Source organism: Nannospalax galili, unplaced genomic scaffold (assembly GCF_000622305.1).
Source record: "Nannospalax galili isolate Female #2095 unplaced genomic scaffold, S.galili_v1.0 scaffold247, whole genome shotgun sequence".
In the NCBI taxonomy this organism is placed as follows: domain Eukaryota; kingdom Metazoa; phylum Chordata; class Mammalia; order Rodentia; family Spalacidae; genus Nannospalax; species Nannospalax galili.
Genome location: NW_008356952.1, coordinates 443,281 through 463,773, shown reverse-complemented (window position 1 = coordinate 463,773; position 20,493 = coordinate 443,281). Strand labels below are relative to the sequence as shown.

Below are 20,493 nucleotides of genomic sequence, written 5' to 3'. Positions count from 1 at the left end.
CCGTTGGCGCCGCGCAGGGTCTGCCGGGACCTCCAGCCCTCCTGTCACCCGGGAAGCTGATCCCACCTGTTTCCCCTTCTTCACTCCTGCTCCCTCCCTCCCTTTGCTTTTGTTGTTATCAGTCCAAGTGTGTTGGTCTCTGTTATAAAAAAGTTGAATGCTTCTGCTGTTGCTGAGAATGCAAAATAGCACTGAAACTTTGGAAAACATTCCAGTAGACTGTCAAAAGAGCGAATTCTAGGAGAACTGAAAACATATGTCCATAGAAAACTTAGACGTGACACATGCAGTTATTCATAATAGCCCCAAAGTGAGTGCCAAAGTGTCCAGCTAACTGGTCGAAAGGGTAGGTAAAATGGGTAGCAACGCAAGAAAATGCAGTATTAGGTGAATTAAAAGGGGAATGAGCCGGGCGTGGTGGCGCAAGCCTTTGATCCCAGCACCCGGGAGGCAGAGGCAGGTGGATTACTGAGATGGAGGCCAGCCTCGTCTACATAGCCAGTTCCAGCCTGGCTGGGGCAACATAGTGAGACTCTGTTTAAAAAACAAACTCCGAAACAACCAACCAACCTAAAAGGAATGCAGTGCCAACACAACATGGATCAATCTTGAGTGCACTATGCAAATAAAATACACAAAGGTACACATCATTCTGACTGCATTTATATAAAACATGCAAAAAAGGCAAATGGGGACATAAAGAAAATTAGCGATTACCTAAGGCTTAGCAGGGAGATGTGAGTACTAAAGGGCAGATTTATTTTCCTTTCTCTTTGTTGTGGTAAAATATGCATAATAAAATTACCATTTTAACCATTCTTCAGAGACAGCTCAGTGGCACTAAGTTCATTCACAATGTCACATGGCACCGTCAGTATCCAGAACTTTCATCTTCCCAAAACACTGTACTCATTTAGTAATTCGACAAGGACCTGGCAATAATTCTTTCCGTCTCCTTGGAATTAACTATTCCAGTTCTTCATAAATGGAACCATACAAGCATTTGTCCTGTGTCCTTAAGGCTCATCTACACTGTAGAACATAATTTCCTTCCTTTGTAATATTCTGTTAAGTGTATAGCACAGTCCATCGGTTTCTCTTTGTTTGGTGCTGGGGACTGAACCCAGGGCCTTTTGCATACGAAGCACATGTTCTGCCGCAGAGCTACACCTGTCCCCAGGGACTGTTTCTGAAGTGATGGGGATGTCTTAAAGTTGACTGTAATGCTAGTGACACAATTCTGAACGCACCAAAGCCAAACAACTGTAAAGTTTTGCATTTTGAGACAGGGTCTCTATATATAGCCCAGACTGGCTTTGAACTTACAATGTAGCTCTGACTGGCTCTGAACTCAGTATGTAGCCTGGGCTAGCCTAAAACTCAAAATTTTGCCTACGAGGGTTACAGGTGCAGTCCATTTTGGCTAATTGTGCATTTGAAATGGATGGGTTGTATAGTATGTATCAATAAAAGTTTTTATTAAAATTCCCATGACGCTACTAAATTGTATGGGTTCAAGCATATAACAGTATATAGTAAATGCTGTTTCACTGCATTGGAGAAGGATGGTACCCAGAGTGTGGGAGACAAGATCATTTTTCATGGGAAGCAATTGAGGCCATCCTTTTTCATATGTAACAGACATGACAAAATATCCGAGTTTTTTTCTGAGGGAATATAATGTTTTATTTGTGAAGTAAGGAAAATACTTTGCTGGAGCAGAAATCAACTTAGGAAGCAAAATCAACTTTTTGGAAGCAAAAAGACTGTTTTGTTCAATAACCCAGTGGCCTTAGTACTTTGTGTGTGTGTGTGTGTGTGTGTGTGTGTGTGTGTGTGTGTGTGTAATAATGGTGTGATGATAGGCCTCACTGATTCTTCAGTAAGTTATTTGTGCTGGATAGCGTTTGTCAACTTGGCACATCTGGGTAAAGGCAGCTTCAATGGGGGAATTGCCTCCATTGGACTGGCCTGTGGTCATGTCTGTGGGGTATTGTCTTGATTTTTGAGTCATGTGGGAGGGTCCAGCCCACCCTGGGCAGGTTGTTTTATATTGTCTAGGAAAGCAGGCTGAGCATGGGCCAGAGGAGTAAGCCAGTAAGCAATGTTCCTCCATGACCTTTGCTCCAGGCTCCAGGCTCCAGGTTCCTGCCTTGAGTTCCTTCCTTGGACTCCCTCAGTGATGAACTATGACCCAGGAGATGTAAGCTAAATAAATCCCTTCCTCCTCAAACTGGTATTGGTCAGTGTTTTGTCACAGCAATCGAAAGCAGACTAGAACATTGTTCATCATATATTTGAATTTTGATTAATCCGTTCACCATTGCAGTTCATGCCTTTAAATTATTTATGGGGTGGGTAGTACACGCGATAGCACATGTGTGGAAGTGAGAACAATTTACAGGCTGCTTCTCTCCTTCCATCATGCAGGTCTTGGGGATCAGACTCATGTCAACAGGCTTAGAGGCAAGTGCCTTTGCTGAGACATCTTGCCGGTCCAACAGTTCATTCCTATACCACATAATCAGAGTTTTATACCAAGTTCAGTAAAATATAATGCATCTTTATGCATTTGATGCATCTTTCAAATGTTAAACCTAGAAACATTGCTTTGAATGTATAGTTCTTTTCCTTTTTTTTTTTTTTGTCTTTTTGAGACAGGGTCTCCTTGTAGCCCCAGCTGTTCTGGAACTCATTATGTAGACCAGGCTGGCCTCGAACTCACAAAGATCTGCCTGTCTCAGCCTCCCAAGTGCTGGGATTAAATGCGTGCCTGGCAGTTTCCTTTTTAGTGGTTGAGTTTGTGTGACTTTTCCTGGGGCAATGTGAGCAAATGTCTATTCACTTCAGATAGGATACTGACAACAGACCAAAGAAACAACTTCAGCCAAGTCTAGCTTAGTGAACCAGAGAACTTACTCGGGTTACTTACAGGAGTATGGGTGAGGGTGACTCAAAGACAACCTTCCCCAGCAAGAGTGGTAACTCAGGACAGCAGCATCTCTGGAGCTCCCTGCAAGAGCTAGAGGCAGGCAGGTAGATCAGAAAGCCTCTCCTTCCCTACCACCTGTGTTACTGCTTGTACAACCTTGGGGAAAGAGTCTTTGAATCTGGAAGTTTCAGGAGCTTCCTGAGCCCTGTTTTGTCTATACCTGAGCCCTTTAAATTTTGAAAGTTTTTATTTTTAGATCTTTATACAGGAAGGTGAGAGTTATAGGAATCATCTCTTTTTGGGTAAATTTTTTATTGAATTTTTTGTCTTCCATATAGAACATCTTAATCATCTTTATACCCCCTTCCTCATTGCATTGGTGTCCTCCCATAGGCCCTTCTCACTGAAATTCATACATTGTCATTTGTGTCAAGGACTATCGTGTCAAGTTAGTGTCCTTTGATGTCCCTCAGTGCAAGTTCATCCATTGGGGTCTAGTCAGCCTATCTAGAATCATTCTCCTAAAGAAGTTCAGCTCTTTCTCACTCAGCAGTTATCAGCTATCAATAATTTCTTCGATCAAGATTGGGGCTTGTTGCCCATTTCCACAGTTCTGTACTGGGATTTTATCGGAGTTTGCATAGGTATTGTGCATGCGGACACCATTGCTGCAGGTTCATATGAACAAGGTCCCGTGAACTGGTAGAACTCTATTTCCATACAGTCATGCACCTCCTCCTTGGCTCTTACAAACTCTCTGCCCCCTCTTCCACAATGGTCCCTGAGCCCTGGGTGGGTGGGATTTAAAATAGGAGTCCTGTCCAAGGACCACAATCTACTCTCCCTCGCTATACTTCGATCATTTGTGTTCCTGGCCCTCTGTTACATGAGGGAGATTCATTAATGAGAACTGAGATTCATTTGTGTTCTCTTTACACCGTGTTATTTATTTCATGAGCCTTATTTGTAGAGGTTGCATTGTAGATGTGCCATTTATTGTGGGCAATTCACATTGTCTGTATGTGACCAGTTGTGGAACTCTGTAAGTCTCCATCTGGTGCAAAAGAAACTTCTTTAGTGTGTGATGACTAGATACTTATCTGTAAATATAAACCTTCATATTTTGCAGATATTAAGAAATTACATTTGTCTAGTGACATGACAATTTTGGGCTTTTCTCTAAAATCTATGACCTCACCAGCTGTGTGTATTTGGCTATGTTTAAAGTACCACATGAGTTTCCTCCCACTGAGTGGGCTTTAAGTCCAATTAGGTAGCTGTTGATTACCCTCAAAGTGCCACTGCTGCACCAATGTTGTTTGCTGTGCCAGTCACTGATGTGGTTATTAGGCCTTGAAGCTGGGGTTGGATCATTGATTGATGTTCTCCCTCAGCAGCTTGTGTAGTGCTCTCCAAAGCTATGGGCTAGCCTTCAGGAGAGGTGGCTTCCAGGTAAGTTCCAGCTCCATTACTCCAAATCCTGTGTCTGAAGTATGCCCTATCTTCAGCAATAGGGTCTTACCTTCAAGTTCTGGGAAGCAATCAAGGGCTGTTGCAACAGCCTGTGTAATTTGGGAAGTCTTTTGGACTACCCTGGCCAACAACTGAAAGGAAGATTTCTCCCATCTGGCACTGTTTCTTATGTAGCCTTCAGCTATACACATGAATTCATGTAGAGGTATTGTTATGTGTAATTCGTCAGTAGGTTGTTGGACTAATATTTCCTGTTTCTTTACACTAGCTAGGCATTATTTATCTCTCCTCTTTCTCTACCTATCTAAGCCTCCCTTCATGCCTTCCCCATTTAAAGTATCTCCATTTTCCCCATTTCTCCCTTGATAATATACCAGTCTCCTGTGGCCCCACTTCTCTTTGACTTCCTTCTCCTTCATCCCCATAGTTCCTTGTATAACCCACCCTCTCCACTCCCATTTAAATACCCGTACTTTACCCATTTCTCTCTTCGTTAACACCTGTTTCATACTGTTCTCTCTCAGGTTCCCTCCTTCCCTTTGCCTCCCTGGTTCCTTTCCATTTTACTAATTCCTATTTACATCAAGATATACACTTACATGTAAGGATTTGATGCTAGGATCCACAAACGAGGGAGAACATACATCATTATTCTGAGTCTATATTAATTCACTTAGTATAACAGTTTCTAGTTCCATTCATCTGCAAATTTCATGATTTCGTCTTTATCGCTGAGTAGAACTTCATTGTGTAAATGTACATTTTCATTATCCACTCGTTAGCTGACGGACACTTAGGTTGCTTCCATCTCAGCTATTGTGAAAAGAGTAGCAACAAACATGAATGTACAGGTATCTCTGCAATAGCATGAGTCCTTTGGGTATAATGCCAAGGAATGGTATACCGGGGGTTAAATGGTAGGTTCATTTTTGGTTTTTTAAGAGTTCTCTACACTGCTTTCCATAGGGGTTGCATGAGTTTGCAATTCCATCATCAGTGAATGAGTGTTCCCCTTTCACCACATCCTCTCCAGCATTTAATAACATTTGATCTCTTGATCTTAGCCAGTCTGACTGGAGTAAGACGAAATCTTAAAGAGGTTTTAATTTGCATTTAGCTAATTACTAATGTTGGAAATTGAATCTAGGGCCTCAGGGATACTAGACAAGCACTCTACCACTGGGAAACACCCCCAGCTTATAAACTGTAATTTAAAAAATTATTACATTTATTTATCTTGTGTGCACATATGTGTGTGTTATGGTACATATGTGGACATCACAGGACAGCTTGTGAGAGTCGGTTCTCTCCTGCCCCCATGTGGGTCCTAGGGATCAAGCTCAGTTCATCAGACTTGGTGGCAAGCACCGTTACCACTGAGCAATCTTGTCAACTCGTAAGCTGTGATTGTTGAATGACTATTTGCTACCACTGAATCAGAGAAAAGTTCAACAAAGCAAGGCTGTATTTGCTCTCTAGAAAGAACTGAGAAAGTCCAGCAGAGATTAAAATTGACTATTCTCATGGCTTGATAGTCCTGCATATATTAACTTTCTGTATTCTACAAGTTAACCATTAAACATTTTAACATTAAAGTATTTAAATACTGACAACTCATTGTAGACTTTCCCACAAATATTTAACCAAAAACTAAAGTGGAAATAGCTAATCCCCATCTTTATTAATAATAGAGCTACCTGCTCAAAATATAGGAGGGAGAAATGACCCTATGAGAGCCACTCCTGCAAAACAGAATTTCTAATAAAAATTTGATGTTACATTTGAACATCAGGGTTGTAAAATCACAAAACGTGCCTGCTTCTTCTAGCAAGAAGTGATCTTACATTTTGACTTGTTATAGCATTCATATTGTAGCTGACCATGTTCTATACATATGAGTTCTCTGGATAAAGCTGGTGGTATTGCCCACCCTGACCATTAAACTCGGTTATAGACAAAACATGGCCTCCCACTGCAAGGTTACTCAGGCCATCTGAAACTTACTTAGGGTTTTGTATCACTCTGCTTGTGTCTCCACAAAATTCTTGTGTACAACCTAATCTCTAGGGAGACAGTTCTGCAGAAAGGACTTTGGGGAAGTAAATGAGACTTCCCTCAAGAAAGAAAAAGTCACTTAGACCTCACAAGGATCCAACAGAAAGACCCCGCCTAAAAGAAGTCTCCATCAAACAACAAACCTTCACCCACTTTAGAAGGATGATCTGTTAAAAAAAATTAAAAAAAACAAAACAAAAAGAAAGCTGCTTTTAAAGACAAATGGCAGAAAAACTCACTTCACATAAGAGCTAACACGTCTGTAATTTTAAGACTCAAGAGGTTAAGGCAGGAAAATTGCAGGTTTGAGGCCAGGCTAGGCTATACTGAGACTGTCTCAAAAAAAAAAAACAACAAAAAAACAAAAAAAAACAAACAAAACAAAGCTAACTTCCAAACTGTTATTAGTCTTCATTTAGACCTTTGAGATTATAATTACTATGAAATAGCTCAATTGTTCAAAAGGCACATATTTGACAATGATTTACAATATGAGAGAAAACATAAAACTTGAAACTTGGAAAAAATTATTTCCTGAATCATATACATGCCAGTATATAGTAACTCAGTCACTCAGGTTCATCCAAATACACTTTTTCTTTCACATATATAAATAATTCACTTTGGTGGTAACTATTATTATTTTTTTTCTGGTCTTTTTGAGACAGGGTCTCCCTGTAGCCCCAGCTGTCCTGGAACTCACTATGTAGACCAGGCTGGCCTTGAACTCACAGAGATCCACCTGCCTCTGCCTCCCAAGTGCTGGGACTACAGGAGTGCGCCACCACGCCTGGCTTACATTACTAATCTTAATTTCAAATAATAGACATTAAGCTTCCTGCTAATTTTATTATACTATATAAATTTATATTTCCTGCAATCCATGAAACATCAAAAACCTATTTTGAATTTGTTCTTAAAAATATACACTTTTTGAATTTTTGGTAGTTCAGTAAGGGGATTTCTGAGTAAAAAAATCGTACAAGTATAATTTTTATCTTGCTTTATACTCAACAAAAACCTTTATATAAAAGCAGAACTTACAGAAATGCCAAACAAATCAAATATTTACAGTGTAGATATTAACATCTTACCTCCAAGGAAGATTCAGTGTACTGCATATAAATATTATTAACCAAACAAAAGCATCTATTATCCCCACTCCACTGAACATTTTAAAGTCAAAAGAGATTGGTGAGAAATGTTCTTGTGATATCTATTTCAAGAGAACACATGCAAGAGAAGTTTGTCCTTAGAGCATCTAAGCTGGGCCATTATAGTCTCACAATACTATCTCTACAAGACCTGAAAAATTGCCACTCTAGGAATCAGAATCCCAAGTTAAGCATTCTCTTGCTAATTTTCTTGGTAGCTAGTATCTTTTACCATTACAAATGCAGAAAAACTGACATGTTATGATCTTTAAGGTCAGTTTCCAGTACTCTTTCCAAGATACATGGAGAGGCTGAAAGTATAGTTCAATGGTAGAGGATATGCATATTAACAAACGCTGTGTTTTTTCCCCAGCACTACCAAAAAAAAAAAAAAAAATCCTGAATGTGTTATCTGCAGAACTATTTTTGTTACAGTGCAGTAAGATTACATACATTTATACTGACCTAGATTTGCTATTTTATTTTTTTGATTTGAAATTATAGAAAGTTATTTTTTTCCATCATTTAAAAAAACCTGATCAATTAGGAAGACAGTTTTGAAAGAGATAGTTGCAAAAATATACACCAAGATTCAGATCTACTTAACAATATATTAAACTTTCAAAAGGTCAAAAGGAACATAAATAGATTATATTTGTGATATAAATATATGACATAGACATTTATTTTTGGCACCACCTTAAAAAAATCTGGCAGTACTTTATTATTCTTCAGATTCTTGGGAATTCTTAAAATTTCTAGCCATTCAATTTTCCTTTTACTGTCAAGGAAAAAATGAAGCGCAAATTAAAACTGGTATTTCAAAAGCAGATGATTTTTTTGTTATTTCTTGTATTACCTGAAAATGAATGTTATTCAGGATTAACTAGCAGCCAACATGTTAACTATGCTTTTACAGTTTAATTCTAGAAAGAACCTATTTTCAAACAGTGATTTTAATCACAGAAAAATACGGTTTCATCTTAACGACCATGTACCATTTGCATAGTTCTGCTATGATAAAAGTCATAGGATTATAAAGGTATTAATAGATCCTAACTGAAACAGACTATTAAAACAGTCTTAGATGTTAGTGTAAACGTAACAAGGAAAAAGAAACAGTCAATAGCAAAAGGTTATCTTTAAAAAAGGTTAATGCTAAGAATAATAGATTTAAATTTTGTTTAAAAATAAGCTTAATAAACAAGAATACAAATTTCAATTCAAAACTTAGCTCTTTGAAATGCCCTATTTTTCTTGCATACAGCAGAAAATATGTTTTTCATAGTTTTCAACATGACAAGTAGAAATGAGGCACTCTTATACATAGTTGAATATATTCACACAAAAAAGAGGTGCAGTCTTAGCCATAGGCTTATATTTGTCCAATGGTTTTTGAATGGCAAACTTCACAAAAATAAGTCTTCTGAAGGAGGAGCATAAGAAAAACCAAGGAATGCATCATCTGCCTCCAGCACACTGGCATTCACTATAGAATAGTCAGAGGACACACACACAGAATATGGAACTGTTTCTTCTGTAAAGACGGTGTCAAAGTTTCTGATATCATCTGGTCCAGCCTACAACAGTGAAAGCACAGAATCATTCACCTTATATTTTCTTCCTTTTAGTTCATTAAAATGTCTTTATGACTTGGTATATTATTTTCCTTGGCAAGTTTAGATTTTTCCTACTTCATTTTTATTCTGTTTACTTTCCTGGCTTTTATTATAAGGTGAGACTGTCTATTTTAACAGTTAAGGTTCTTACTATTAGATGGGGAAAGGACAGATAAGGCTAAAGAATGAAGCTATCAGTGGTTACTAACATCATTATTGGCCCCTGATGATTATTAACAATTTCTCTATTATTATTTATTGATTTCCAAAATTTGCCAATACTGTTAATTCTGTCAAACACATCTTTGAAACAGCTTTTTTGCTTAAAAATTATCTTTAGGTAAAATGCTTCCATCAGTGGATCTATCAAGTCTAGCTAACATAATACTATCTGTTTAGGTACTATTTATGTACTGGCTCTCTTGTTCAGGTTAGATTTGGGAATTAATTCAAAAATTATAATGAACTAAAGTTCTAAATTTCACTATTTAAAAAATATATATACTTACCACATTAGGATTAAATGGCGGTGGAATCTTCTTTTGTACAAGGTCAGTCCAGCTGAGTGACTCAAAAAAAGGATGATTCTGAATTTCAAGCTAGAATATTAAAAACATTTTTTTTGGTGATGACAAAAGATTAAATACTCATTGAAGAATTTTATGAAGCCATTTCCATTTTTGTCACTCAATTGTTTTAGGCACATATTTATGTCACTTGTGTTCATAGGTCTTTGAAAGATAGTTTCTTAGAATGAGCTGCTTGAACTTAATAATGTTCCCCTTCCCAAGCATAGTACCTTCATAGGTAAAATTTGGTTAACAATTTATGACAAATATGTCATGGGATGTTTTAATAATGAGCGTAAAATGTACAAATAAGAGTTATAAAAAATTACACACAACACAGGTCTAAGAAATTATTACCTGAGAAGTGAACATAAAAAGTCAGCAGAGTCTTATACAGTAATGCAGAAGACAGAAATCAAGGTAAGGAGCTCATCAAAAGTCAGCACTACTAGCTATCTTTTCTACCTTTAAGGTACCATACAAGTGTATAAAGTAGGATTCAGATAGCTTGCCGGGTTGAAAAAGACTTCTTAAAGCAATGCCTGAAGCAGGCAGTTGTTTGTTTTTTTAAAGACTTGTTTTACTTATGTGTGTGCAGGTGCCCAAGGAGGCCAGGAAGGGGCGTCAGATAACTTGGATCTGGAGTTAACAGTCATTTGTGAGCCACACAATGTGGGTGTGGGACCCAAACTCTGATCCTCCAATAGAGGAGAGTGAGCACTTTTAACCATAAAAGCCATCTTTCTAGGCCTGGGCAGTGCTTTTGTTATTGCCATATCTGCTGTTCTCTTAGAATGTATGAAATAAACTTGTTTTCTCTCTTAAAAATAAGCAGGGGAAAAAAACAAAAAATAACTAAAGAAAATGATGCCTAACCAGTGAGTTCTGAAAGAATTAATGAAACAAAAAATAATAAATAAAGGGTGAATGTTCTAGACAAACACAAAGGCCCTAAGTTGGCAAAGAGATTAGTTTGGTCAAGAAAATCAGAGTCTCACACAGCAGAGTACAGAGAAGGGTAGAACTCTCATACAAAGTGAAGCTAAAGAGCCAATCATATTGGCTATATCATATTGAGTCTACATTAAGAATTTTGGGGGCTGGAGAGAAGGCTCGGAGGTTAAGAGCACTGGCTGCTCTTGCAGAAGACCTGGGTTCACTTCCCTAGTACCCACATGGCAGCTAACAACCATGTGTAACTCCAGTTCCAGGGGACCCAACACCCTCTTCTGGCCTCCATGGGAGTTGCATGCATGTAATACATGCAGGCAAAATAAACATAAAATAAAAATAAGTTTTAAAAAAAGAACTTTTGGCCAGGCGTAGTGACGCACGCCTATAATCCCAGCACTTGGGAGGCAGAGGCAGGCAGAACTCTGAGTTCAAGGCCAGCCTGGTCTACATAGTGAGTTCCAGGACAGATGGAGCTACAGGGAGACACTGTCTCAAAAAAGCCAAAAAAAAAAAAAAAAAAAAAAAAAAAAAAAAAAAAGAAAGAACTTTTGGTCTTATTTTAAGGTTATAGGAATCCACCAAGTAGTTTTTGAGTATAGGACTATCACAACTCTGTGTGTGTGTGTGTGTGTGTGTGTGTGTATACATAAAAGGCCTCCCTAGCTATAAAGAAGAAATGAGTCGAAGAGTCAAATCAGATAGAGTATGTGGATACGGGGAAGATTCGGGAAGTATGCCTAACAGGACCTGGTTATTGGTTAAATATGGAAGGCAGGGAGAAAAGTTAGGTTTGCCTCTCAGAGTTCTGATTAGAATAACCAGACAGTGAAAAACTTTAATATGAAAGAGAGCACAGGAAAATATCAGTGTGTCTCAGGTTTTTTATTTTATTATTTTATTTTTTATGTGTATGCATGTATTGCCTGCATGTAGGTAAGTGCATCCATGTCGTGCAAAGCCCATGGAGGTCAGAGAGGCTGTCAGATCCCCTGGGACTGGAGTTATGGACAGTTGTTAGCTCCCATGTGGGTGCTGGGATTCGAACCTGGGTCTTCTGCAAGAACAACCATTGTTCTTAATCGCTGAGCCATCTCTCCAGCCCCCTTTGTTTTTCCTTTTTGAGACAGGGTTTCCCTGTAGCTCCAGCTGTTCTGGAGCTCACTATGTAGACCAGGCTATCCTTGAATTCACAGAGATTTGCCTGCTTCTACCTCCTGAGTGCTAGGATTAAAGGTGTGTGCCACCACGCCTGGCGATTTCAGTTTTTTAAAATACGAGATTTAATGTGAAAATAGTTGACAATATTTTTGTGTATGGTGCACATGTGTATGTGTGTCATGCAGGCCAGAGGTCAATGTTGGGTGTCTTCTACCACTTTCCACCTTATGTTTAGAGACAGGGTTTCTCACTGAACCTGGGGCAGTGACTGAACCAGACCACAAGTTCCCAAGATCCACTTGTTTCCACACTCCAGTGCTGGAATGAGCACACACAGCTGTCCCTAGCTTTTGATACAGGAGCTGGGGATCCAAATCCAGGTCCCGATGCTTGCATAGCAAGCACTTTACCAACTGAGTGATCTCTCCAGCCCAGGATTTCAATTTTGAGCATGCTGTGACCAAGGTACTCTCAAGAAACCCAAGTAGCACTATGAAGAAGGCACTATTATGAGTCTAGAGACTTTAGAAGAGGGCTCTGAAGAGAGGCTATGAATGTGTAACATGAAGACATGCAGGTAACTGAAGTCACGGTGCCAACAGTGATGGTCCAGGAGACCACAGTATAAGAAAACATGTTTAGGACAACTACAATGTACTATCACATCCAATAAAGGTGAAGAAAAGCTTGAAGAGTTTATTCCGTAGAGTATGGAGGAGGGCTGAGAAATACAGAAAGAGAAGTACAAAGTGTTCATTCTAATAGATGCCTCGGTATTAAATTGGCTGTAAAAGAAAACTGAGGAATACAAGTACTCTGGCACAGAGTGAATACAGAAACCTTTAAACAACCTTGGCAACAAAAGGAAAGAGTAACGGCTTGAAGGACTGAAGATTTTCTTGTTTAAAAAGCAGGAAACTTTAATTACTGAGTGGAAGGAGGAATTTGTGCAAAAAAAAAAAGAGAGTATATTTGGGGTGGCTGGCAGGGGACTAGGTTCAGTACATAGGTAGAGATTGACTTTTCCCACCACAGCAAAGAATGGAACAGGTGCAAGTTCATGTTAAGGTCTCGAAATTGGTAGCAGTTAGCTGAGTTAGTTTGTCTCAGAGAGCTGTATTTTCCCAATAAAATACAATGTAAGATGATCTGCCGTAAGAGACCGGGGGTATAATTATATTTCAAAAATCTTGAAAAACATTTTTATTTATTTATTTATTTATTCATCTATTTATTTTTATTATTTGATGTTGTTTTCTTTTTGTGGTGTTGAGGATCAGCCCAGGGCCTTATGCATGCCAACCACAATCTTTCACTCAGCTATGCCCTTAGCCCACATTATTCTAATAAAGATAAGGAAACAACTAAAATCCTCAGGTTGTTTCTGCTGCAGCTCTATTTAGTTAATACAGTAATCAATACAACATTCCTTGGTTAACAGGAGGGTTTACCTGCTGCTTTTGTATGTTTTTAGTAAAAACTGGGGAGATCAACTGCATAGTAATCAGCACTTTTTTCCATAAAATCTTTAATACATGTTGTTTTCAGGAAGGGTGGTCTCCAGAGATGGAAAAGCTGAGCACCAGTGATGTAATAAAATCCATAAAAGCACAATAAAAGGTGAAAGCCAAAAGGAATCTAGAAGCTCAGAGAGAAGGTTTGGGATAGTTAACAGACAGCAGGGAGCACCAGCTGAATGGAGACGGGAACATTGCACAGTGCTGGAAACCAGCTGAATGGAGATGGGAGCATTGCACAGTGCTGGAGACGAGCTGAATGGAGACAGGAGCACTGCACAGCACTGAAGCCCAAGGCTCCTGACTACCACGCTACCAGCTTCAGTGCCTTAGTCCTGTTACTTTCTTCAGTACTATTCATCAGTCCAGGATATGACAGTGGGACCTTTATTCAGGGTTTGAAGTCTGACAGCAAATTCAATAAAGGGACTGAGGAGGTGTGAGGAGCAAGACTGAGGAAAATAATGAATAGGAGCTTGTTGGCAGAGCTACCCACTGAAAGGCTAAGTGGGAGGAATAAAAAAGCAGTAGCAGAGTCAATTATCTACACAGCTGAAGTTCAAGACTGAAACAACCTCCAAGTTGTTCCCGGGAAGCAATTTAAAAGCTCATACTTTCCACTAATTCATGAATTTGCTAGCATGTTACATCATACCAGTAACAACATCAATAAATTGAGTTCCCTGATCTGAAAACAAAGGACAGATTAGATAACTGTTTCAAGGAGGTGTCACCAAATTCTCAAAAAAGTGACTTCGTGTTAAAGCAAAAAGCATTACCTTATGCAGAAAAGAAGCACATAAAAATTCAAATTTTGGGGGCTTGAAAGATGGCTCAGCAGTTAAGTGCACTGGCTGCTCTTGCAGAGGATCCAGGTTCAATTCCCAGCACCCACATGGCTCCTAATAACCATCTTAACCCAAGTTCCGGGGGAATCTGACCCTGTTTTCTGACCCCTGCAGAGTTTGCACAACACAGGTGCACTTACCTACATGCAGGCGATACATTCATACACATAAAACTTTAAAGTACTTAAAAGATTATGTAGTCAAAAGTATACTACGTAACACTACAGAGAGAAGAGAAGGGAGATGAAACAGTCATAAATGAAAATCAAATAGGTAGAGTGTAAAAGCTGGATGTAAGGTATAAAGAAAAGATCAACTATTATGATGATAAATGAAAACAAAACTTAAGAGTGCTTTAAACTGCACAGTTTTATATGAACACTAATAGAAAATTGTGGATAGTAAAACGACCCTTTTTTTTCAATTCTTTTTAACAACTACTCCACTGAATACCATATGACTTATCTCCAAATTTTAAGTAAGTTTAAATAGATCTGGTACTCTGAAACATGTTACATACAAAGTCTTCTTTGGCACCAAGTCGGTTTTGCCTGTCTTTTTCCAGGAGTTCTTCTAAAATGGACCAGGCTGTGAGGCTCACACCTGGCCTCAAGTGTAGGGGTTTATGAAGAATATTATCGTACATTTCAGCAACATCTCGGCAGTAAAAAGGGGGCTGAAAAAAGAGAAGCAAAAGAAAGTAACAGAAGTAAGTGAATTGTGTGAAAATGGTTTTAAAACGGCTGAACTTGGCCACTATCTTCATAGAGCAGTTGGGTATGGATGGTTGCAGAAAAGCATTCCCTCTTAGGGCATGCAGACATTTGAGTACCACCATTATACTGCACACTTTGAGTGCGCTTTGCAGAATTAAAGATGCTGAACCGTGGGTGGTTAGGCTGTGACAGTTGCATCTTAAATTTAGTGAATCCCATTCACAGTGCTTTCATGGTACATGTCATAACCCAACATGCCTTTGCTATGGCTGGTCACTGCTTTCTGTAAACTATGCTCTTACAAGTATGCAGTATAATGGCTAAGTTTTGTAAGAAAAATAGTGTTTAAAGTTAAGGGAATTTTATAGCCTTGACACTTTTCTTTTTTATAGGAAAGAAAAATACCTTTACCTTTGAAAATATGATCTTATTTTATACTTTCAAGGTCTTTGAAAGAAATACCAAAGATCCTGAAATATCAAGATGATGAACAGTGCTTAAATAAAGTTAAAAGTACAAAATGGTTATTTGACATTCAAAGCCACTAGGCATCACTCAAAAAGTAGCTTTTAACAAGCCAACCATAGTTGAAGGCAAAGGAAATCGAGTGTTGGCTGTCAATAATTTCTAGAACTCTAAACTGCATTTCACTCTGTGTGCTGGATGGTTCAGTTGTCAAAGTGACGCACCTGGGAAGAGGGAACCTTGATTGGGAAACTTCCTCTATCAAATTGGCCTGTGGGCTGTCTATGAGACCTTTTCTTGATTGCTGAGTGATGTAGTAGCCCATTGAGGGTGCTGCCACCCTTGGGCAGGTGGTCCTGGTTATGTAACATACAAGGCTGAGCACGGGGCAGAGAAGCAAGCCAGGAAGCAGCATTCCTCTGTGGTCTGCTTCAGTTCCTGCCTCCCGGTTCCTACTCTAACTTCTGCCCTGGCTTCCTTCAATGAAGAACTGTACTGCAAGCTGAAATATACTCTTTCCTCCCCAAGCTGATTTTGGTCAATGTTTCATCACAGCAACAAAAAGCTAACTAGAATACTGCTAAATTTAGAGAAAGTCCACAGTTTACAGGACAGACAGACACACACACCCAAGTCTCAGATGATGGTACCCCCTTCAGTATCAGCACTGGAAATAGCCTTGGGGATTACTGTATGAGGCTGCTGTACACTCAGAGAACCAAAAATAAGTCTAGAAAACTGTCCCAAATATTCCCAAAATGCCAAAGAAATACACAATTTAGGGGCAGCTGAAGACAGATAGCTTAGTCAGTAAAGTGCTGTGCAAGCATGAGAACCGGAGTTCAGATGCTCAGTCCTGACCAGCCAGGCACATCTGTCATCCCAGAGCTGGAGGGCCATCATGAGGATCCCTGGGGCTTGCTAGTCAGCCAGTATAGCCAAATCAGTGAGCTTCAGGTTCAAAAAATAGTATGGAGAGTGATTAAAGAAGACATCTAATGCTGACTTTTGACACCACCCACACTTAAAACACAAATGTACACAAACATACATGTAAAAGAAAAACGAAATTTGTTATGAAGATATGTAAAGCAAAAAGCCTAAATAGTTTGCTTCGGATAATTCAATGAGTCCACAACCATGTTAGGAATACATACATGAAGTAGCAAAACTTTCATTTTAATTGGTAATTCTGACTGGCCTTAGGTGTCTTTACTTACTGAATATTGAAAATTAATTTACATACTAAACATCATTTCTTTTTTTCCAATGAAATCTTCAAGCCACGATATTTTCAGGAAGGGCAATAGAGTGGCATAAAAGCTGGGAATTCATATATTAATTAAACTCTATAAAAAATAGAACAACACGGTCTACATAGTGAGTTCCAGGCCAGCTGGGGCTACAGGGAGACCCTGCTTTAAAAACACCAAAAAATAAAATAAAATAAAATAAAATAAAATAAAATAAAGTAAGAATGAAAGGCAAAACTCAAGAAAACTCAAAGGGCATTATCTTTTGAAATACAGGGACAACTGGAGAATATATTGATGATTGCTAAACTTTTATTTCTTATTTCCATCTTTTTAAAATTGAGCAGGTTGATATTTGGTACAAACAAAATGAAAATAAGTTTAATGTTGTAAACAGGCATCTATTTCTAAATATGACAGGTGAATGAGCTGCTTAAAGCAACTGTGCTCCTTCGTTTTCGTCAACTTGACACAACTAAGATACCTGTGAAGAGGGAGCCTCAACTGAGGCATTGCCTCGATCAGACTACCATGCAGGCATATCTGCCAGGCATTTTCTTGATTGTTGAGTGATGCTGATAGACTGTGATACAGAAGAGTAAACCAAATAAACTCTTTCCTCCCTGAAGTTGTTTTTGGGAAACAACAACAAAAATAATCAAACTAGAACATTAATAAAGAAGTGCTTTATTATTGTTAAAATCTAACAGTTTTTCCTTCAAGTATATATTCCTAACATGGTTTTGGACTTACTTAACAAGGCTGTTATTGCTTTATTGGTGTTATCAAAGTATCTTTGAGGTTACTAATTATTAAGCTATCACTAGTACAGTGGAAAAAAAGAAAAGAATACATACCAGTCCATACAGCATTTCATACAGAACGGCACCTAGGCACCACCAGTCAACAGTGTTGTCATAGGGCTGTTTTCTGATCACTTCGGGTGCAAGGTACTAGAAAAAGGAATAAAACAGTCCAACAAGCAATGAAATTTAAGACAGAATTTAGGAAAAACAGAAATGTAACAAATTTTAGATACTCTTAGCCACACTAATAGCTCCATTCTGTAACAGTGGCTTTAGGCAGTATCAACTGAACACTTCAAAAATGCATATACTCAACTCTTTGCCCCAAAATCAAGGCAGTTAAGATACACAGAAAAGAGCAATGAATGCAGGATCTAGGATGCAGAGAATGTGATGTGCATGTTTTGGAAGAAAGTCTTCTATCACATTAATTATTTTAGAAGCTAGTCAGTACTGGTCGTACATGACTGTAACCATAGTGCTTGGGGTAAAATAGGAGTATCAGAGGTTGGAGGTCAAATGAGACTCTGACCAAAAAATAAAAATGAAAATAAAGAATCATATTTTCTGTTTAAAGAAAGATGTCTTCATCTTTGTTTTATTTGAAACAGAGTCTATATCGCTGAGCCTGGCCTTAACTCTTGAGCTCAGCACATGCCCAGCTTAAAAAAGAATTTTTAACTTGGCAATTACCCTTTTTGGTTTGTTTACAGTAAGAATTATTTGAGAATTACAAGAGCCAATTCTCAAGCAAATTTAGAAAACTTACACAATTTCTTAGATGGCTTTATTTTAGTTTGTAAAAAAACAAATTCACACACAATGGATTTCATGTGATTTTTTTCAATGTATATATATTTTAAAATTTTTTAATAACTACATGATTAGAAGCATTTCATTACAGCTTTACCATATTAACACACACCAGAGCAAGAGTACATCTCTTTCACAAGTGGCTCTAAGCTTCTAGGTTCAAGGTTCAATTAATACTTATACAATATTGAACTCAGTATAAGCCCTGTAAAAAATAAAATTGAGTTTTCACCTTTTAAAACAGATCTCCATTTCATTTTAGAATATATTGTTCCATGCAGAAAGACTCATTGTTTTTGCTACTAACACTGAGATGTTGCCACATGCAACTCTAATCTGTATGCATCTGATTATCACAAGTCATAATCAGTTGCACTTGGATCCTTGGTACCTGTGTATGTCTATAAAGTCATTGGGTAGGTTTCGATGGTAATGTTTATCACCTCTGCTAATTAACACGATGCAAATTTCCATGCTTCCTCCTCAAACATAATACATTTTAAAAGTTTTGATGACTTTGTGTGTGTGTGTGTGTGTGTGTGTGTGTGTGTGTGTGGTGTGTATCACCCAGAACATCCCAAACCATCTTATTCGACTACACACCCGCTTCACAGATGGCACCCTCCCATAGCCTCCCTCCCCCCCATTAGAGCCCTTATACTCTGCTATCCTTGCTACTGTCTGCTGTGTTGTTGGCACCCCCAGCCATTCCCCACTTGTCCATCTGGTGAATCTAGTCAGCCTACCTAGAGGTCTTTGTTTTAGGAAGGTCAGCTGTTCCTCATCTAGGAGCAATCAGTTGTCAATATTCCTTTAGATAAGATTGGGGTCTGTTGTTCATTTTCCCAGTTCTATGCTGGGTTACTATCTGGGAGTCCCTTTGGCCACCCTGACCAACAGCTCAAAAGAAGGTATGTCCTATCTGGCATTGCTGCTTGTTATGTAGCCTTTAGCTATGCATATGGACTCTTAAAAAAATTATATTGGCCCCTTTAATCTTTGCTTATACTTTCCTTTTGGGTGTTTAAGGCCATATAGTTGGCCCAGATAAAAAAAACTTATTTTTAGTCTTAAGATCATTTGAGGATCTGTTCCTCAGGGATCACATGGGCTTGGGAGGAGCCCCTGGCTCCTTTCTTTTACCAGTTCCACCTATGTGAAGATAAGTCAAAGGTCCTGCTCAACCATGGTTGGCTTCACTTGGAAGCATGGAGGAAATGGTTCCTCTGTGTTGACCCTCCTCTTTGTAGACTGGACACTGGCTCAAGTCCATCTGGTGGGGTCTCCTTGACCTCCATGATCAAGAGGACAAGTGACCCACCACAATTACAGGACATTTTGAGAGATGCTCATAGTTTCCAGGAACTAGTCAACCTAAGGGGACAAAGAGCAAAAACTGTCCTTTATATCCCTCTGACCAAATTATTATAGGCCTCAAACTATGTCTGTTAAACATTCAAGAAGCTTAGGTCCACCAGTCTGGTACTCTTAATTACTGTGTGTCATGTAGATAAATCTTGGGTAAAGACCAATTGTTCTCAGATAAACCTTACCCAGACATGTATTTCTTAATCTGCTCTATATAATTTCTCAGTAGGTTGTTGGAGTAATATGGTTCCCTCTGGATTTTAAAAGTAGGCACTATCTTTTGCATTGTCTCACCCCTCCATCATGGTTTTCCCACTTCAGGTGCCACCATTACCTCCCCCCTTTCTCCCTTAATAATACATTCTCCTACAGTCCTACCTCTCTTGAGCTTCTTCTTTCCCTTTATCCCCTAGGTTCCTTGTATACCCTTCCCTCCCTGTTCCCTTTAACTAACCCAATTTTTAGCCATATCTCCCTATTAAGGCCTGACTGTTCTTTCCTTATGGGTTCTTTCTTTTCCTTTACCTCCTGGGTTCCTTTCCATTATCTTGGTTCCTGTAGTTATATCTGGATACATACTCATCAGGGATTGGTTCTAGGATCCACATATGAGGGAGAACATGTGTCAATTTTTTTTTCTGAGTCTGTGTTACTTCACTTAGTATAACAGTTTCTAGTTCCACCCATTTACCTGCAAATTTCATGGTTTCATCTTTCTTTACTGCTAAGTAAAACTCCATTGTATAAATGAACCACATTTTCATTATCCACTCAACAATTGAGGGACACTTAC

The 20,493-nt window shown here is 38.7% G+C and overlaps 1 protein-coding gene across 2 annotated transcripts in view; it reads right to left on the bottom strand.

Moving 5' to 3' along the window:
• Positions 1–7,448: 7,448 nt before the first annotated feature.
• LOC103751373 (serine/threonine-protein kinase Sgk3) overlaps positions 7,449–20,493 on the bottom strand; it is a 136,334-nt gene continuing 123,289 nt past the window's right edge. For both annotated transcript variants that reach the window (XM_008854767.3, XM_008854769.3), the window contains exons 14-17: positions 17,571–17,666; positions 14,800–14,955; positions 9,743–9,832; positions 7,449–9,194 (exon numbers count right to left, since the gene is read on the bottom strand). In XM_008854767.3, coding sequence (XP_008852989.1) covers positions 9,024–9,194; positions 9,743–9,832; positions 14,800–14,955; positions 17,571–17,666 — 513 coding nt within the window. In that variant the 3' untranslated portion in view covers positions 7,449–9,023. The remainder of the gene's footprint in view (positions 9,195–9,742; positions 9,833–14,799; positions 14,956–17,570; positions 17,667–20,493) is intronic.